General features: G+C 53.3%; 2 protein-coding genes across 4 annotated transcripts in view; one reads left to right on the forward strand and one right to left on the reverse strand.

Annotated features, from left to right (window-relative positions):
* LOC125624247 (F-box only protein 6) overlaps positions 1-17,734 on the reverse strand; it is a 101,335-nt gene that overhangs the window by 393 nt on the left and 83,208 nt on the right. The window contains exons 1-5 of one of the 2 annotated variants that reach the window (XM_048824730.1): positions 6,831-6,935; positions 5,488-5,767; positions 4,538-4,664; positions 3,731-3,826; positions 3,036-3,171 (exon numbers count right to left, since the gene is read on the reverse strand). In XM_048824730.1, the coding sequence (XP_048680687.1) occupies positions 3,036-3,171; positions 3,731-3,826; positions 4,538-4,664; positions 5,488-5,746 (618 nt within the window). In that variant the 5' untranslated portion in view covers positions 5,747-5,767; positions 6,831-6,935. Of the gene's footprint in view, positions 1-3,035; positions 3,172-3,730; positions 3,827-4,537; positions 4,665-5,487; positions 5,768-6,830; positions 6,936-17,734 lie in introns of those variants that run through there. The other variant, XM_075121084.1, reaches the window with a different exon arrangement.
* On the forward strand, positions 6,742-17,120 carry FBXO2 (F-box protein 2). 2 transcript variants are annotated; one of them, XM_048824732.2, is made up of 6 exons: positions 6,742-6,895; positions 11,363-11,638; positions 13,201-13,327; positions 13,420-13,515; positions 13,964-14,099; positions 14,547-17,120. In XM_048824732.2, the coding sequence occupies exons 2-6, from the start codon at positions 11,389-11,391 to the stop codon at positions 14,679-14,681; spliced, it is 744 nt and encodes a 247-aa protein (XP_048680689.1). In that variant the 5' UTR covers positions 6,742-6,895; positions 11,363-11,388; the 3' UTR covers positions 14,682-17,120. The 2 variants fall into 2 exon arrangements, with proteins under 2 accessions (XP_048680689.1, XP_048680688.1); XM_048824731.2 differs by lacking the exon at positions 6,742-6,895 and adding an exon at positions 9,337-9,450.

Here is a 17,734-nt window from a genome sequence, read left to right on the forward strand (position 1 = left end):
CAGGTCAGCCCAGCAAGAAGGTGGGTCTCAGAGCCTGGGCTCCCACCCAAGCGGGCTATTTTTAGCCCTGTAGCAGGAGCCCAGGTCAGTTGACCCAGGCTTTGAGATGTGTTGCTACAGCGTGGGGGTTGGTTTGGGGGGGGTTTTAAACAGTGTAGGCATCCCCTATGGTAAAGTAAGAGCTCTGACCTTGTGCAGAAATTAGCTCATGAACATCCTCTCTCAGCTGAAAGAGAGAGAGGCTTGTGTTGCTCTAGACAGAAGGCCCAAAAAAGTTAAAATAAAGTTCCACATAAAAAATCCAGGCCCTGTCTAGCTTGCAAGCCTCCTTGATGTCCATAGTAGGATACTAGAGACCCCAACTTCTCCCACATTCAGTTCATCATGGCAGGGGATAAGTGGTGCAGACGGGCCTGGGGCGTTTAACCACTGTTATCCTAGCCACGGCACTGGAAAGGACGTAAGCACCTTGCTAAATCAGGACCTTGAGCACAGACTCATGCTACTGCAGGTGAAGAATCATCACTTGATGGTTTCAAACCAGTTGCAGGGATTTTGACGCATCTTCCATGAAATCACCGCGGCCTGGTCTAGGTTACTAGGTTTAGGCTGCTGGTGTGCACCAACCACTGCCTATCCTGCTGGCCAGTTCTGGCTCATTGTTCCCCTGTGCAGCCCGTCTGGATCCCTCGGTCATGTGTCTTATATTAGGTTGGCTGCTCTGTGGGCCAAGGCCTGTCTTTCTGTTCTGAGTTTACATCACACCTAACGCAATGGGTCCTGGTCCTTGACTCAGGCTCTGAGGCACTGTTGCAACAACTAATGATGATGATTTCCCAGCAAAACTCGGCTTCTGTTGGCACAGCCGTGCACACGTCTATGCTCAAATATGAGTCCTGCCAGCACCGCCCTGACCTCCCGCCAGTGAAGTTACACTAGTTCGAGTGACCGGAGCCCATCCACCTGGACTGTTCTACCAGCACAGTGCCTGTGTGGATGCTGCATTACCTACACTGCAACCAAGAGTCCTCCAGCAACAGGCCCATGATGCGCAGTGACCGCTCTGCTCCACGTGTTCAACCCCACGCTGCGGTGACTGGAAGCTGGCCCCCCTTTACTGACAAACCATTCTAGGGTAGACAAGGCCTGAGGCTGACGTCACTGCACCAGTTACACTGGCTTCACATTTAGGAGGTTTATCCTCCCTCCCGCCGCCGCGTTGAGAAAACATTGAAATAAAGTGAGCACCCACAAAATGCCACCTCTGAGATCTACCCTCTCTCCCAGCTACGCTGCTAGGAAAAATCAATCTTCCTCCTAAGTCTAAAGTTAAGAAAAGCAAGCAGAGAAACACCCCCCACCCTCCCTACCTCTTCAGCTCTTTATCTAAGTCATACAAAGCACACACCCAATTTCTTAATCCTTTTCTGGTCACCTTTATCAAACTTCCCTTCTTTTTCTGACAGATCAGCTCCCCTTCCCCCCTCACTCAGGGCCAGTTGCTGCTTAGCAATCACTCCTCTGGCTGCTGCCTCTCCCATTTTAAGTAAGATTGAGGCCTAAGGCAGGCACTTGAAAATACTTTCAGGAAAGAGGTACATCACAGGCCTTAAAACAAAGGGTGCAGGGAACTCAGATGCAAAATTAAAGACCCACTAAAGAGAAACTACTGACATTTGACTCAGCTTGGCTTTTCTATACAAATAAAAATTTGCTTTGACAAAAAACTTATAGCAATATGTTCAGAGAGGATTTGGAAATGCCAGTGGAATAGCTGGTTGTTAGCGAACAGTTCCTGGCAGCATGAGCAACCAAAACAGGAAGAACTAAGAGCCTGAAAGTGAAACTAAACTGGATTCACAGCTTACACAGTGTAGAAAACAAATGACATTACAGGGGAGGGGAACAAAGATCAATTTTCAAAGCTTTTCAATTAATATGTGATGGGTGATTTGGTGCCAGAGATAGAGAAATCTGTTTACAGTGCGATTATTGTTAAATTCCTGTAGTGGCAGGTTTATTTGGAAGTATTTGGATTTTAAATTTTCTCCTTTAAGCCTTGCAAACCAACCAAACAAAAAGTTTTGCTAAAAGCAGGAGACAGAAGTGAAACTACACTGGTCTAGCTTCACATTCACCATGATGAAAAATAACCAAACTAGAACAGGAATAGGCACATTCAATTTTTAAAGTGCTCAGGTTTTAATAATAGGGTTAGCAACAGTCAGGACATTTGTTTAAAACATAAAATAAAAATGATTCCTCTGACAATTGCATTGTTTACACTGGAAATTACCCTGACTTCAATCAGTTGTGGCCAGCAGCCAGCCTACATGCTCAAGAGCAAACCCTCCTATACACAAGGAAAGCTGCAAAGTCAGGGCTAATACACAGAACAGACGCGGCCAGTGTCCCTTAAATTTAGGGTTTATCTACACAAGAAAGTTGTTCCAGTATAACTTAAAATACTCCGGTGTGCTCTTACTCTGGTTTAAGAGTGGCTTATCTGTTTAGTTTAGTTAGATTAGGAACAGGTTTAAAACAAACCAAAATAGTGTCTACACAGTGTCTTGCCCCAGTTTAACTATAATGGTTTAAGAGCCAATTCAAAATTAAACTGGGGCAACCTTCTTGTTTAGACAAGGCCCTCGAAACCTCATGATAAAGTTGGTCGAGGTTCAAGAAGTAGTTTTGCTCCATTCTCAATCAGAAGAATGTCCACACAAAGCATTAGGGACCTGACTGGTCATGTTCTCTATTCGCTAGGCATTTATTTCACCCCTCCATGTTGAAATAGATGCAGGAAGCGCTGAGCATCTGCAATCCCTACTGAACCTAGCTCACTCTCACACAGCTGTGTGGCTTCTGCAGGGCCACTACGGAATCACTTTAGGGCTGGATGCCCACAGAGAGCAGATGTGCTGGGGAAGGAGGACCCATTGTTATCCCGCCACTGTTCAGATTAGAGTCACATGTTAGAAACATGGCACTGATTTAAAGCTGCTGCCCACACAGCTACTCCCTGGATTCCTCACCTCTCTCCACTCAGCATCACTCCATTGCTCTATGACCACTGGTTCGGGTCGGAACTCGTGAAGGACGATGTAGTCTGCAGAGAGCAGCTGCACAGAGAGTTCATAACAGCACCCACAGTCAAACCTGGCAGCATACCTGGAGAGACAGAGAGAGGTCAGGCACTGGGAAGATACACACACCTGCCGGGACAGTCACCCTTCTGGGGTTGCCCATTGCCAGAGACAAGCCATCCCTGCTCTTGGCATGGCAAGGGTTAGTCATTTTATACAGGGACTCGGAAATGGAGCTGAAGCCTACCAGTGAGATGGGAAAGCCAGCGTGCGCCCCATATCTGTAATGGCATCGCCGGTTCTGTCGTAACCCAAAGGTGGTATTACTATTACCTAGCATTTTTCTTCAGAGTACCTCAAAGAGCTGTACAGACCAGGGAGTATCATCATGCCCTGGAGGGGAAACTGAGGCACGGACACCATGTGAGCCAGTGACAGAATTCTGGAGTCCTGGCTCTGTGACTTTCAACACTAGATCATGACCCCTTCCAGACTCAGGAACAGAACCCAAGTCTGACTTGTTCTTTATTAAATCTTTACAGTCCCTGGAGGTAGAGTCAAAGAACTCCACTGATGTCATCCCAGCTGAAATCCAGAGTCGTCCTGGCATATGCAGAGAGCCTAGTTCTTATGTATGCACTCACCAGTCCTTGACCATAATATCAGGCCGTATTTCATCCATCAGCTGATCCCAGTAACCCTCTTTCTTTAGGTTAATGAGCTGAGACTTTAGACACTTCCTGGGAACAGATATGTAAGTTTTTAGCATCACATGCAACTTGTATTTGAGCCTACTTCTTCATCTCTCCACTGGAGTTTAGTGGTTCTCTTTAGTTAAAGCCCAGGGCTCATCCCCAGATTAGTAACACCCAGGTACCATGCGGTACATGCTGCTAGCCCAGACAGCACATGGTGTCAGGGATGCTGCAGCAGACATCCTGCCCACTCAACAGCAGCTAATCCTCACTTTTGACCCCTACTCAACTGCTTTCATTGGGGGTCGCTGGACCCAGACACACACACAGAGTCCGAATCCGACTGTCCCACAGGTTTGGAACAAACTCCGTTCCATTTTACCGGCAAAGGACTGCGAGGAAAGCTTCTGTCTAGGATATAACCCATTTCCCAAACCTTTACACAAGCTGTTTGGCCAATGCTTCTATCAGAAGAGAAACAAAAATCTGATCTGTGAGGAGCTTCCCGTCTCCACCAAAAAACCTCTACTGGTTTTATAGCCATTGGGTGCCCCTGAGACACTGCCTGGGTGGCAGTATGCCTCATAAGAGGGCAGAGAGGATGCTCCCCCTGTATCTCCACAAGGTAACTAGTTACTTCTTCCTCTTTCTATTCCTGGGCCCAGCTCCACCCGCTTCCACCCATTCTCAAACAAACAGCCAGGGTGCCCTCTTCCCTCCAGGCCCAGTTTCAGAGCACGAGAATCTGATTCTTACCCATAAGAAGTGACAAAATATTTGCGCACTTGTGGGCTGGGAAAGTCTCTTCCGTGATGCCCAGGCAGGTCCTCAACTTTCCATTTATCTCCCTCGTTCGGTTTCAGATTCCAGAACTCAAAGCTCTCTAGGAAGGGATCAGAAAGGGGACAGTGAGGCCACCCAACGGAGGGCTAATCCCCAAAAGGGAGAGCAGAAGGGTCAGAGAACGTGAAGTTTTCAGCCCCCACCTCAATTTTCCGCAAGCATCTAGTTTTCACTTTAAAAAGCGAGTGGCGGGGTGGGAGGTGGCAGCTTTGTCCCCGGGATATCGCAGCAGACTGGGAATCCGTTCCCAGTGATTTCAAGGTGTATTTAGTTTCTCTGCTGCAGAGTCTCCTCCAGCCTAATCTACCCATTTCTTCCATGGGCGAGCCTGGCCATCAGCCAGCACTCCCTCTAAACAGCAGCATTCATTCACAGCCAAGTGCTGGAGCACAGACCAGGCCCCCCAGCAAACCGACGTGCTGCCGCCCCTTTACATCAGCCTCGTACCAAAGGCTCCCGCTACGCACTTCCACAGGAGCGCGAGCCTGCCCAAACCCCTTCGCCTATCCTAGAGCGACCTAAGGATCAATTCCCCACTGCTCAGCTGCACTGGGGCCAACGCAGGTTGGGGGGAGTGGAAGGACCAAGGGTGCAGCAGCCAATGATTTTATCACCGTGTCATTTAAACTGGCATCCCACTTGCATGCTGTCGAGGCCCTGCCTATGCTGGAGATTTGTCCTGGTTACAGGTGCAGCTTTACCAGCCTACGCTAGTGGTTACACAGATGGCTGTAGCCAGGGCAAATCCACAGCACAGGCGAGGCCCGAAAGATTAGGCCTTGGGCAAGGCTATGAACTGACCAGCCTCCTAGCTGCTGGGGAATTCCCCTCCCACCCCCACTTTCCCATAAAAAGGAACAAACCTTCAGCACAGGGATTTTTGAGTAAGTTTTTCTTCAGGCTGCAGAGGAAGTAGAAGATCTTCCAGTCCTGGATAGTCTTGTCCCACTTTTCATGATTAAAACCCTCCCGCTGGCACTTGCGTTTCCACACAGTGGCTAAGTTGATCACATCCCGCCACAGGACACAGACAAGCCGGCAGTTACAGATCAGCTCCCGGGCGGGGACCAGGGAAAAGAGTTCCACCAGGACATCTTCGGGCAGGTCACCGATGTTTGCCATCTTTCTTTGGGCCCCAGCAGCCTGTAATGCAGGCCAGGGAGAGAGTCACCAGGCACGTTCCGCCCAGAAAGGGTGTGAACACAATAAGCAGAGCAGGTCTCCCATTGAATTGTGGTGAGAGAGGGGAAAGGCAGGAGAAGGAAAGGGAGTTAGGACATGGAAGTCAGATTTATAAAGCACTGCACTAGGCAGACATCCCAGAGTGCTGCACTGAGGCTGTGGCTACACTGGCAAAAATGGAACCTGATAGCCACCAATATCTCTCACCAAGGGTGAACTGTGGTCCCATTTATGCAAGGCTCTTAAGGCCAGATATTTAGGTGTCTAAATGCAGATGGGGCTTAGCTGGATGCGTGAGCCCCTACAGGAGTCAGGCATCTAACCTGCATAGGTGATTCTGAAACCCCCCCACGGCATCTATGTCTTTAGGCTCTTCCATATTTCTGAACATCTGGCCCTTAGGCCACCGCTACATTGGACTTTGAGCCATGTGCTAAAGCCAAACTCCATTCAAAGGTGGGGGTGGGGGGGAGGCGAAGTTGCCTTGTGGTTGGGGCTGTGGCAGGCGTGCCTTGCGGGAAGGGGGGGGGGGGGGATCTGTTGGTTTTTTTTGGTTGTTTTTTTTTTGCATTTCCAAGCTGGTACCATTAGTTGGCGCCTGGGAAATGTGTCAGGGTGCCCAGCACCCCCCGGGGGGTGCCCAGCACCACGGGCTCCCTTCGGCCATGCAAAGCGCCCTCCCCGCCCCCGGAGCCCGACTCACCCCCGCAAGGGATCCCGGCCCCCAGCCCCATACACGGGCAGCAGCGGGGCCCCCTCGCCCCCGGCTCCTGCCCAGCTGCCGGGCGGAGAAACCCTGTCTCCGCCCGGCCGGGCCAGGCTGCCCCAGCCGCTTGCAGCCGAGCTCCGGGCCGCCGCCTGCGTCTCCTCCCCCGGGTTAGGGCCAGGAAGTGCGAACCGACCCCTCCCTTCGCGGGGCCCAGACCTCCCTCCACCCCGGCGGAGCGCCCGCCCCGATCCCCGGCTCCCACCCCCGCGGGGCGCCCCCGGAGCCCCGCTTCCCTCCTGCCCCGCGCCAGCTCACCGCCCGCCAGATCCCGGCGTCCAGGAGCCGGGGCCAGCTGCCGCGGCCGCCCGAGGAGAAGGAAGGTAAAACTGCCGGTGTGCCGCGATCGTCACGCCGGCCCTGAGCTCCCTCTGGCGGTCAGCCAGCCCCGGTCTCTCCTTTCTCCTCACAGTCACCTCTTCAGGGCAGGGGCTGGTCTTTGTACAGCACCGAGCGCACCAGGGTCGTGGGCCACGACTGGGGTTCCTGGGCGCTACACCAGCCCCCCTAAACCATAAAACTGAAGAGTGAGAAAGGGAGACGGGCTGGGTACTACAGGGACAAGCACAGGGTACCAGCACCCAGGGCGCAGCTACGCTAGGAACTCCTGGCAGCTTGGCTAGGTCGAACGGGGTACCATGAGGCGTGACTAGTGTGGGGCCTGTCTGCCAGCGAGTGTAGACGCAGGTATACAGGCTCACTTTTGTTGATACAGGTTAGGGGGCCTGCAGGTCGGGGTGGGAGGTGACTGCAGGCCCCCTAACCTGTACCAGCAAAAGTGAGCCTGTATACCTGCGTCTACACTTGCTGGCAGACAGGCCGGACACTAGAGGCGGCTGTGCAGACAGAAGTGCAGGGACGCTGATAGAGGCGTGCTTGGCCAGTATCGCCGTACCACGCTGCAAATCACTGCTCGCGTAGACTTGGGCCGAGCTCGGTGGACAGCGGGGGGGGGGGGGGGAACACCCTGCATAGTACCCACAGCGTCTGTTATCACTTGGATCTGGCTATTCTGTTATAGGAATCTGCTTCATCTCAAGGAAAAATGTACTTTAACAGGGAGGAATTAAAGTTACAAGAGGCAGAAGAATAAAACCAAAATGAAGGGAAAAGTTTCATTATTAAAAAAGAAAAAAAAACCTTCAGACAGAGGGAACCATTTTTGTGAGTTATGTACGCAAGTAATTATTGTTCTTGCCCAACCCTCTGCCATGGACTGAGAGCTCCTTGGAGCAGAAGTGTTTGGAAAGCGTCTAGCACAGAGTGGGCATTCACTCAACTAAAGAACAAGAAACATGATTTAGATAAATGAGAGTAAGGGGATGTCTAGGACCAAAAAAAAAAAAAAAAAAAAAAAAAAAGTTATAAACAAACCCCTCTCCACCCCCGTAGCTGCTAATCACACTTGGATGATTAGGAGTGAAATCATTTTACAAACCCAGTTTACTTTTCACCATCGATACCAAAACCAATCAAAATGCTAAGGGCCTAGGAGCTGTAAAGATTTGCTCTTAACAAAACTGAATCTCCACATCATGCTCTTACTGTAAACGCTGACCTTCCTGTGGCCCTGTGGCTAATCACCGTCACTTGGCGCTGGCTTTACTGGGCAAAGCACTGAGCACATTCCTGAGCCCTGCATGCAGAACGACAAGAGTTACGGGGCCCATTCTCTTTCCCCCCCGTCACTCGACTTGGACCAGGCAACTAGTGCAGGCTCAGCTCCTGAAAGCACTTATGCACACTAGTAATTCGATGCATGTGAGTAGGTCTCCTGCAATCACAGCTGCAGGCATTTGACCTTTCTGAAAAGGAGGCCCAAGGGGTCTCAAGTTGGGCACCCAAAAAGTGGAGGTGCCCACAAGTTCACGGCCGCTTTGGAGAATACGGCTGCTTGCCTGCCGCTGGGGAGGAGAGAGGAGCGTGAGACGGTGGGAGGAGGCGGAAACAGGAGTTGAGGCATGGTTATGCAAATCTCCAAAGGGGATGAGGAGAGCCCCCAGACGGATGTAGAAGACGACAGTAAGACAGGGGGCAGATTCGAGAAGGGAATGTCAGTTGCACTTAGAGATTGAATTTACTCATGTGGTTCATTGTTAACACAAAACAGAGTCTGTGAGGATGAGCTGCCGGGTCTTAGCCTCTCCCATTCCCTAGTAGCTGGGTATGGAAGGTGGCATTGGCCTACATCCCAGCTGGGATTTCTCTTTGCCCCTAGAGAGCCAGACCCTACGGGAGCCTCCTTCTATCTAATCTATCTAGCTGTTTATACCACCCTCAGCAGTGTGGTACATGAGAACCTGCATCTCACAGCCACCGGGTGCCCCCCAGCCAGTGCTCAAAGTGGGCAAGCACCTCCAATGCTGCAGCGCAGAGCATCAGGGATAGATCCGGGGTACAGCTGGAGTTAGCCCTGTACAGCAGGCCCTATTTGGCCCCTCACATTAACGTGCAGTTTGGTCTCCCCTTGCCCTGGGCTCTTGTATGAAACACCTAATGCTGGGGCAATACAGGGTGGCAAAGGGCACGTTCATCCTCCCAACACCCCGGGAGGTAGGTGTAAACACCCCGTCCCCCTTTGACTGGTCAGGAGGCAGAGTGACTTGCCCAAGCTCACACAGAGCCTGAATTAGAAATCAGGAGTCCCTGTCTCCCAGACTCATGCACACACCCCTAGGTAACACTCTAGCCAGGTCAGCAATATCCCAAGAGCCAATACCCGAGAGCCTCCTGGATTGCAGCGGATGATGCGCTGCCCCTTTAAGAGAGGAACCCCTTCTGCCAGCTCCATGCTCTAGCAGAGCGGAGCCAGCATTAGTTACTTGCCTGCGACAGACCAATCCAGAACGGTGCAGCCGTCTCAGGAGCAGCAAGTGAGGTAGGAGCGTCTCAGCATCTCCTGTTCCTCTCTCCCTGCAGGGCTGCGATGCTGCTGGAGAGGCTGCAGCACCCTTGCTGTGTTACGGGCATTGTTAGGACAGGTGCTTTAACCCTGCAGCGCTCCTGCTCTCTTTGCAAGGCAGAGAGTGCAGCTTTAAGGCTTGTGCAGATAGGGGAACAAGGCACAGGAAAGGTTTGGGAAGGGCAGGGCACCTGGCAGAGGAGACCAGGGTATGCCCCCCAATAGGGAAAGAACTGGAATCGGAAGTTGTTCAGTTCATTATGGGCTCAGGTTAAGTGAAGGGGAGACTCTTGGGAAGGGGACAGGGGAGGACATGAAAGCAGGGCGGGGGCCGAGACTCGGGCAAGGCGGTGAAATTGAAGGAGAACCGATGAGTCTGGCTAGTCCGGAGACGCAGTGAGCTTGTCAGGGAGGGTGCAGCAAAGCTGCTGCAGATGATGAAGTCAGCAGGGACTGCAGCCTGCGTGATCCGAGTCTGGCTTGTTCTGCCCTTCAGGAATTTCCTTCATGTTAAACGCTGAGCTTGTAACTTGGCTGGGTGGCAGGGTGCTGATACAGCCCCTCGTAGCTGTGGAATTTTGCCATCTGATGCCAGTGCAGGGCAGACGGGAGACACCTGGAGCTCTGAGCTTTTGGGTTCAGAATACCAACAGCAATGGCCTCTGCATCCTGCCCTGCCTTACTCAAGTGACAGCACTTCGTGGGGGTGGCCTGGCTGTATATTGCTGCCAAGGTTTCTCCAAATGGCATGCCAGGTTTGCCCGCTTGGTTCCATTCGCTCCCAGCAGCACTCAGAAGATGGACAGAATAGAGCCTAGCGCTAGAAGAAAGCGATGATTTGCTCCTGGCCAATCTGGTCAGATCCTCTCCAGACTGCACCTTGCTGCAGCCTCAGCTGCTTCTCAACAGCAGGAGTCAGATGGGATAAAAGCACCGTCATGGTGCATCCCATATGAATGATGTGGTCTGGAACCCGCACACTCATCTCTGGTTACTCCGTCGCAGTTGGCTCCAAAGGCTGGGCCTGCAGGGGTGGGCTCGGCTCAGTGACAAGGAAGGTTTCCGAGTCCACACACTGAAGCAGGGCGAGTGCTAAGGGACACTTCTGACCCTGTTGTTAGGATTCCTAGGCTTTGGAGGGAGGACTGGAGAGTCAGAGGGGACTCGACTGAGATATGTGACATTACACAAAGTGCATCACTCTGTCCTGTCCTGTCACATGAGAGCAAAGGGGCCACTGTGATATGAAGGGCTTGCAAATTTCGAACGCACCCAACTAAATCTGACGCATTGTCAAGGATTTACAGGGCGTCCATCACCATGGTATCTTGGCACCATTACATGGCATACACCAAGACATTAGTCATCTTATGAAGGGAAACCCAACACCCGGATGCCTGCAGCTTTTCATCTGGAAGTGAATCCATTAGCAAGGCCAGGTGTCTTGCAGCTCTTGCTACAAACAGCCAGGTTCCTGCATAAGCAAATTTCTGGAAGGATTGCACTCCCGAGGCACAGACTGGCTAGTGAAAATGCCCAACCTCAAGCACTCACAGGCTTCACCCGTGGGCTGTTACATTTTAATTTTCTGTTACTTCACTGTTGCCAGAAGTCAGAGGCTTCAATAAGAAAGTTCTTGCAGTTCTGTAAGAACTTAATATAGGAATAACCTAGTCTCATGTTTCAAGGTACAAGGTGCTCAGGGGTCAGGAGGAATTCGTTCCCCCTTGGACACTAGTGCGTGATGACACTGCTGCAAGATGGGCTGGGTTGTCTTTTCCCCCTTCTTCTCAGGCTGCAGGCATTGGCTAATGCCAAAGGTGGGATACCAGCCCCAATGGACCAATTACCTGCTCAAGGGGTATAACTCCTCTCCCCTTGTTTTCAGAGAGCTCCGCCCAGCCTGGCCGGAGGATGGACTCCCTCCCCGAAGCCGTCCTGATCCAGATCCTGGCCTCCATCCCCGCGGTGGAGCTGGTGCTGGCATGCCGCCTGGTCTGCTGCCAGTGGAAGAACCTCGTGGACGGAGCAGCTCTCTGGACCCTGAAGTGCCAGCAGGAGGGCTTCACCGGGGCAGAGCCTAAAGAGGAGGCCGAGAACTGGCAAACATTCTACTTCCTGAGTAAGAGGAAGAGGAATTTAATCAAGAACCCCTGCGGCGAAGGCGAGTGACTGAACTTTGTAACACCCTCGCCCGGCGAGGGGAGGACTGGGCTGGTTCCTGAGCATTGTGCAGCTCTGGTCACTTTAAGAGGCCCTGGGTTGGGGTGAGATGCAGCACCTGTCTCACTGCATGTGAGACTAAATCAACAGCAGCTGGCCTGGGGGTTCCATTAACAGGGATGGTGGCCAGGTGCTGGATCCTCTTTACACAAGCACCTGCTGGGATTTCCAGGAGGGGGCACGTGCTCAGGTCCACGTGGTTAGCGGCCACTGCAGCATAACAACATCACCGCCATCTGTGGTGCTTTACCCTTCCCAAGTCCTGTAAGCCACCCTCCCCGACAACCTGGGAGCTTCCACTCCAGCTTACAAAGAGGAGGAAGGACGAGGTGCTGGTCAAGGCACAGGACTGCAGGGTCTGAGACCTGGGTGCCTTTTGGTTCTGCTTCGGATTCAGTGGCAATTCACTTACAGGGTTGGTTTCAAAGGGTCTCCATTGGGCCAGGATTCTGCATAGGGTTTGGTTACTATTGGGGTCTCAAAACAAAAACAACAAGGGGAATTTTCGAAGGAGAACATGGGCAGTGCTTGTTTGAAAAATCTGCTTTTAAATGACGTACCCAAGGCTACACGGTGAGTTTGTGGCAGAGTTTAGAGCTCAAGAACCCCTGGTTCCTGCTCTGCCTACAGACCACTGGATCACGCTGCTTCTGGCTGTATCACTCACCAACAGTTGAGCAGATCTGCTCCCAACTTTCCAATATAATTCTGAAAATGCTCAAGCCAAAAGGGGGGTGGTGGTGGTGGTGGTGGTGGTGGATCTTTTGGTCTGTTCTGACCACGTTAGAGGAGGGTTTAAACAAGGCTAAGCAAGGAATCCTGGCTCCAACTTTACAAAGAAAACCTCTCTCTCTTATGAACGCTTTAAGAAAGCTTTAAAAATTTTAATGAGCTTGTCCCTACTGATGCCAAGTGTTAGCTGTGTGCATTTGATTTCAGCTTGGAGAAGGAAATGGATCAGTCCTCTCCTGCACTAATCCACTGTGGCAGCCCTGGGAATGTTGAAATACAATAAACAGAGTTTTCATTGGACTTGTTTAAATGATCACGGAACCATTACGATCAATGTTGGGGTTTGTAAAAACTTGTTTTGTTTTTTTTTACCAACCTGGCATTTTTGGTCTAAATCTGACCCCACAAGCATCTCTCTAAGGCCTGGCCCACACACAAAGTCACAGCAATTTAACGCCACACCTGTAGTTTAACCGTTGTAATATGTACCTAGACCAGCCTGAAATGCTGGGCAGGGCTCTCTAGTGAAGGGAGGCTGCTAAGGCAATGATCAGAGCAGTGGTGCAGAGAATCGAGGGCCAGATTACAACCGTCCTACCAAACAGTACCTTGCACTGCAGATAGTCAATGGGCTCGCTTGTGGAGTAAAGCACAACACAAGTCAAACTCCTTGCCTGGATCTGTTAAAGAAATCTCCACGTAGGAAGGTGAAAGATTTTTGAAGCCACGTGACTGTAACCCAGAGCCTCTCTCTTGTTCTGCTACCTGCAGAGAATTTAGAGCACTGGGGGGAAGTGGAGAACGGAGGTGATGGCTGGAAAATTGAGGACCTGCCGGGAGACTTTGGAAAAGAATTTCCCAGTGATGGAGTCCACAAATACTTCGTCACCTCCTACGAGTAAGGCTGCCCCCTTCTCTGGCTGGGTTCTACCCGACGCTGGCATATGAGGAAACAGGGCTGCGCTCACCCGGTAACCTCTTGTCTTCCAGGTGGTGCCGCAAGTCTCAGGTCATCGACCTCAGGGCTGAGGGTTACTGGGAGGAGCTGATGGACACAACCCAGCCTAAAATTGTGGTAAAGGACTGGTAAGTAGGGGGGTTGCGGTTGTGCTGGGCTGGCAGGGAGAGAGGGGAAAGGCCAAGGGAAGCAGAGAGAGGGAGATGAGGAGAGGCCAGAGCTGTGTCTAAACTGGGCTTCTTTGACCCCTATTTTCCACCATAGCTTACATGGGTATGGATCCATCAGTGGTAGCAGAGGTGGCAGGTTAGTGCTCCGTGCCTCTTGCAGACACACCGAGGAGAACACCAGCCCCGTGTCTACACCAGTGCTCCCCCACAGCGAGCAGCGGTGGGAGCCTGGAACAAGCTCACAGTAATCCAGGCAGTTGGGGCTTTGCTTTCTGGACATGGCTTGCCCCTGTCTGTGCTTGCCGTAGAACGGTGCCCAGCCCGGGCCCAGCCGCGCTACTCAGCACCGGGCCTGTTTGCGGAGCGGCCGCGAGGGGTGAGGCTGGCAGCTCGGGTCTCTTTGCAGGTACGCGGGTCGCAGCGACGCCGGCTGCCTCTACCAGCTGCACGTGAAGCTGCTGTCAGAGCACGAGGACGTCCTGGCCGAGTACCAGAGTGACACGGTCGCCATTCCGCAGGACAACGCTGCCAACTGGACCGAGGTGAGTCCCGGCGAGCGGCTGGGCAGAGCCAGGGCAACGGGACAGGGCAGTGCATGCCCGGGGCCACAAGCAAAGCCGGATGGGAAGGGGCTTCCCTTGGTGAGCTCAGCTATGAAAGGAGCAGGATGGGGTGAAGGCTGGGTGTGTGTGGGGGGTCTCCCTCCTCTTGTGCAGCTGTGACCATGAGGCTGGGTTCCATGCAGCTCAGTGACCTGCCAACCCACCCACCTGAGTGGGTGGGGGAGAGGGAAGTAGCCCGGAAGGGGAAAGCTGCTGATGGCCCCAGCGTAGCAGTGGGGCCCGAAGACCCTCAGATAGTCCATCTCCCTATAGCAACTAGTGACCCCATCCCCACAGGGCGGGGTTCAAAGCCTCACTCCACAAGGGGAGATTCAGGGGTGGTTTGTGACTTCCAGGAAGCCATTGTGTCTCGCTCTGCCCCCTCAGCTCTCCCACACCTTCTCCAACTATGGGCCCGGGGCTCGCTTTGTGCGCTTTGAACACGGAGGCCAGGACACACTCTTCTGGAAAGGATGGTACGGGGTCCGCGTGACCAACAGCAGCGTGATGGTGGAGCCCTAGCCGGGCCATGGCCCCTCAAGCTAGACCGGGTCCCGTTCACCACAGCTGACCCTTTGGGTCCTCCATGGGCTTTGGATGGTTTCTGCATGACGCTGCTTCCAGAGACGAGGCGGGAGCGCCAGGCTGAGAGTATATAACTACATGTGTGTGTGTGTGTGTGTCCCATCTTTCCTCACTGAGTTATGCAGAGTCTGGGAGTAGCTGGTTTGGGGTCCATTAATGCACCAACCCTTAGAAAGCTTTAAAAAAACCTCACTGCTCTCCCCTGCCCCACTCGCCCGACGCCCTTTCAGCCACCCCCAGCGTCGCTTTGTAGTGGTGCCAAGGCTGGAGTAGGGGGAACGAGCGAGCTGGCTATAAATAATCCCAGGACCCTCCCTCTCCTTTGGGCTGACGTCACCTCAGACCCTAAACCTCCCTCCCCAGCAGCTGCGCTGAACAGTGACTCTCACGGTGCCACTTACCAGCATCAGATACAGTCCATTTTGAGAGGGATGCAGGCTTCATCTTTTAGACGCTTCAAGAGAGAGGCATGGCCCTATGGTCTCAACACAGGACCAGGAAGCCCTGAGTCCCAGTTCTGCCACTGAGCCCCTCTGTGGCCTGGGGCAAGTCACTTAGCTTCTCTCCCCATCTATAACAACAACAGTTGCCTACCTCCTGGGAGAGAGAGCTCGTTAAAGTTTGCATTGCTGGGTGGCTGGTTTCTTTATTATTATTAATAACGCAAAGCAGCAGAGAGAGGAGGGTGCCTTTTGTCTTAGGCTGGGCTCAGGAAGGGAACATAGAGATGAAGGTGGAGACTGCCCTGGAGCCATGTCTAGTTTGTTAAAAATGAAGCAGCTTAGCTAGCATAAGCCAAAGTCTGGAAAGAGACCAGGACCTGAGCCCAGGCAGATCAGCTGGAAATAATCCAGATGGGAGAGAGAAAGAGAGAGTAAGTGTGAATGGAACAAGATCCAGCTTCCCCAAGGGGCCTCTAGACTGGGCTAAATCCTGACCTCAGGCTCTTGCTTTTTGTAGGCAGGACAGAGGGAGGTTCTTAGAGGAACCCTCCTTTCAAGAACATCTTCTGCCTCATCCCTTGGGAACCTTGGCTCTCTCTCCCAGCCTCCTCTGCGTGCTGCACCCCACGTACCAGGGAAGGGCATACATGAGAGCCGCTATCTCAGCTGACACACCAGGGATTGAACCAGGGACCACCAGAGCTCAAGGTGTGACCGGCTATCACTTGAGCTACAGCCCCAAGGCTCCTGGGTGGGAAGGGCGGTAACAGGTTCACATCCTCTGCAAATCAGCTTCACCCATGTACCCCGCTCTGCCCCACCTCCATCTCCCCCTGCTCTTCTCCATCCTCCTCATCTCTCCCCTCTGCTCACTCCCCTTTTCATGTTAGCCCCTGTGCCCCCCCCCCCAAGTGCCCTCACTCTCTTCCTCTGGGGGACGTTCTCCTGGACTCCCCCCTCTGACGCCTCTGGAATTTCTTGGGCTTGAAGCTCCTGGGGATGGTATCTGTGGGATGTAGCCCAGGCTCTGACGTCGCATGCTAGAGATAACAGGTGGAAGGGAAGGCCAGGCAATGCAGAAAGTCACATGCTCCAGAGCCTAAGAACCCACTGCAGCCTCTGAGCACTGCCCAGGGCCTGCAGCGAGTCCCATGCTAATCAGGCTTTTGGAGCCCAGAGAAGCTGCTGCTAACCGTCATCTACCCAAGGATGAGACCTGGCTGTTTCCACGGGGCCTCTGGAAACACAGATCCACCTCGAAGGCACACGCCTATGTGCCAGGAAACACGTACGTGCATCCTCCCCCTTCCTGCCTCTTGACACGGCCTTGGGCCACGGCCTTGGGCCACGCCCACAACACCGAACAGAAAGTCCTAAACTTAGCTGAGCCGAGACTAGCCCCCCACCACCCAGCAACCAATCCTAGTGGAAGAGCCTAGGCAGCCCCTTCCCTTAAGCAGGCTGAGTGGGTGGCTGGAGAGAAAGTGTGTCCTCTTTGCCTCTGCTGTCAGGACAGTGCACCCATAACCCCTAGCACCAAACTGCCATTAGCCAATGCAACACGCTCGTGTTTCTTTTGCAAAAGGCAAGAGCAGTGCTTGATCTGGGACAGGGTGGCACCTCTGGGCTTGGCAGTTCAGAGCCCAGAGACGCTGGGGCAGCTCAAAGAGGGAGTTCAGAGCCCCAGCACCGCTGGCCTTGCCATGTCAGTTATGGAAGTAAAACAATTGCTTGAGCCCCGGCCCCTCTTTCATTACAAAGGAGGCCCTGGGCAAGCGCTTCTGAGCCGCCACCTCGTGTGTCCAGCCTTCTGTCAGGCTCTCTGCAAGTTGCTGCACCTGGACACGTGGGCCCCTCTTGCATCCTAGGCCCCTGTCCCAAGCCGGATGGTCTCTCTGGCTGAAGACCACAAATAAAAGCACTGTGTGTATGAGCCCTGCCTGGAGGGTGTGTCTGTGTCTCTGGGCTCAGCATGCTTTCCTCCTGTGATACATGGGTGGGGCTGGGCTATGGCAGCTGCTTCCAGCCAAAGGGTGCGGGGCCAGGATGCCTGCCTCAATGCTGGATCCCCCACAGGGAGGGCCCATGCCAACATCCCAGCTATACCCATCCCCTTAAGGAGCAGGCTATGCTTGGGCGAAGGGGCCGGGGGGCTGGGACAGCACAGCTGCCGGTCTGGGGCCAGCAAGAGCTTTTCACTCAGCACGTCCCGTCCCCTCCCCTCCCTTGGGCTCTAGGAGCCAAGACACAGTTCGTACAAAGGGCTCACCTCGGGCTGTGAGCTGGCCCCTGCCGAATGGGAGACGAGGCTCTGCCTGCTCAGAGTCTGAGACCTCTTGCCACCTGCCTCCCTGGCTGGGCCCCGACTCCCCTCCCTTGGTTCACAACTTTGCCCTAGTTGGGGGACTGAAGCCTGGTGTTAACTCCCTGCTTGCTGGGTAGGTCTCTGTACCCGGCCCTACTGCACACAGGGGCTCTCTCAGCTGCTCAGCATGGTGCTAGTCAATATCCAGCCCAGTTATCAGCTGCCAGCCCCCCTGGAAGAGA

The sequence above is a fragment of the Caretta caretta genome, chromosome 18, assembly GCF_965140235.1.
Source record: "Caretta caretta isolate rCarCar2 chromosome 18, rCarCar1.hap1, whole genome shotgun sequence".
Lineage (NCBI taxonomy): Eukaryota > Metazoa > Chordata > Testudines > Cheloniidae > Caretta > Caretta caretta.

Bases quoted from the DNA above. Each gene is read 5' to 3' on its own strand.
- FBXO2 (XM_048824732.2), top strand. From the start codon at position 11,389: ATGGACTCCCTCCCCGAAGCCGTCCTGATCCAGATCCTGGCCTCCATC. The intron at 11,639-13,200 runs GCGAGTGACTGA...TGCTACCTGCAG, and splicing joins CAAGAACCCCTGCGGCGAAG to AGAATTTAGAGCACTGGGGG. The intron at 13,516-13,963 runs GTAAGTAGGGGG...GTCTCTTTGCAG, and splicing joins AAAATTGTGGTAAAGGACTG to GTACGCGGGTCGCAGCGACG.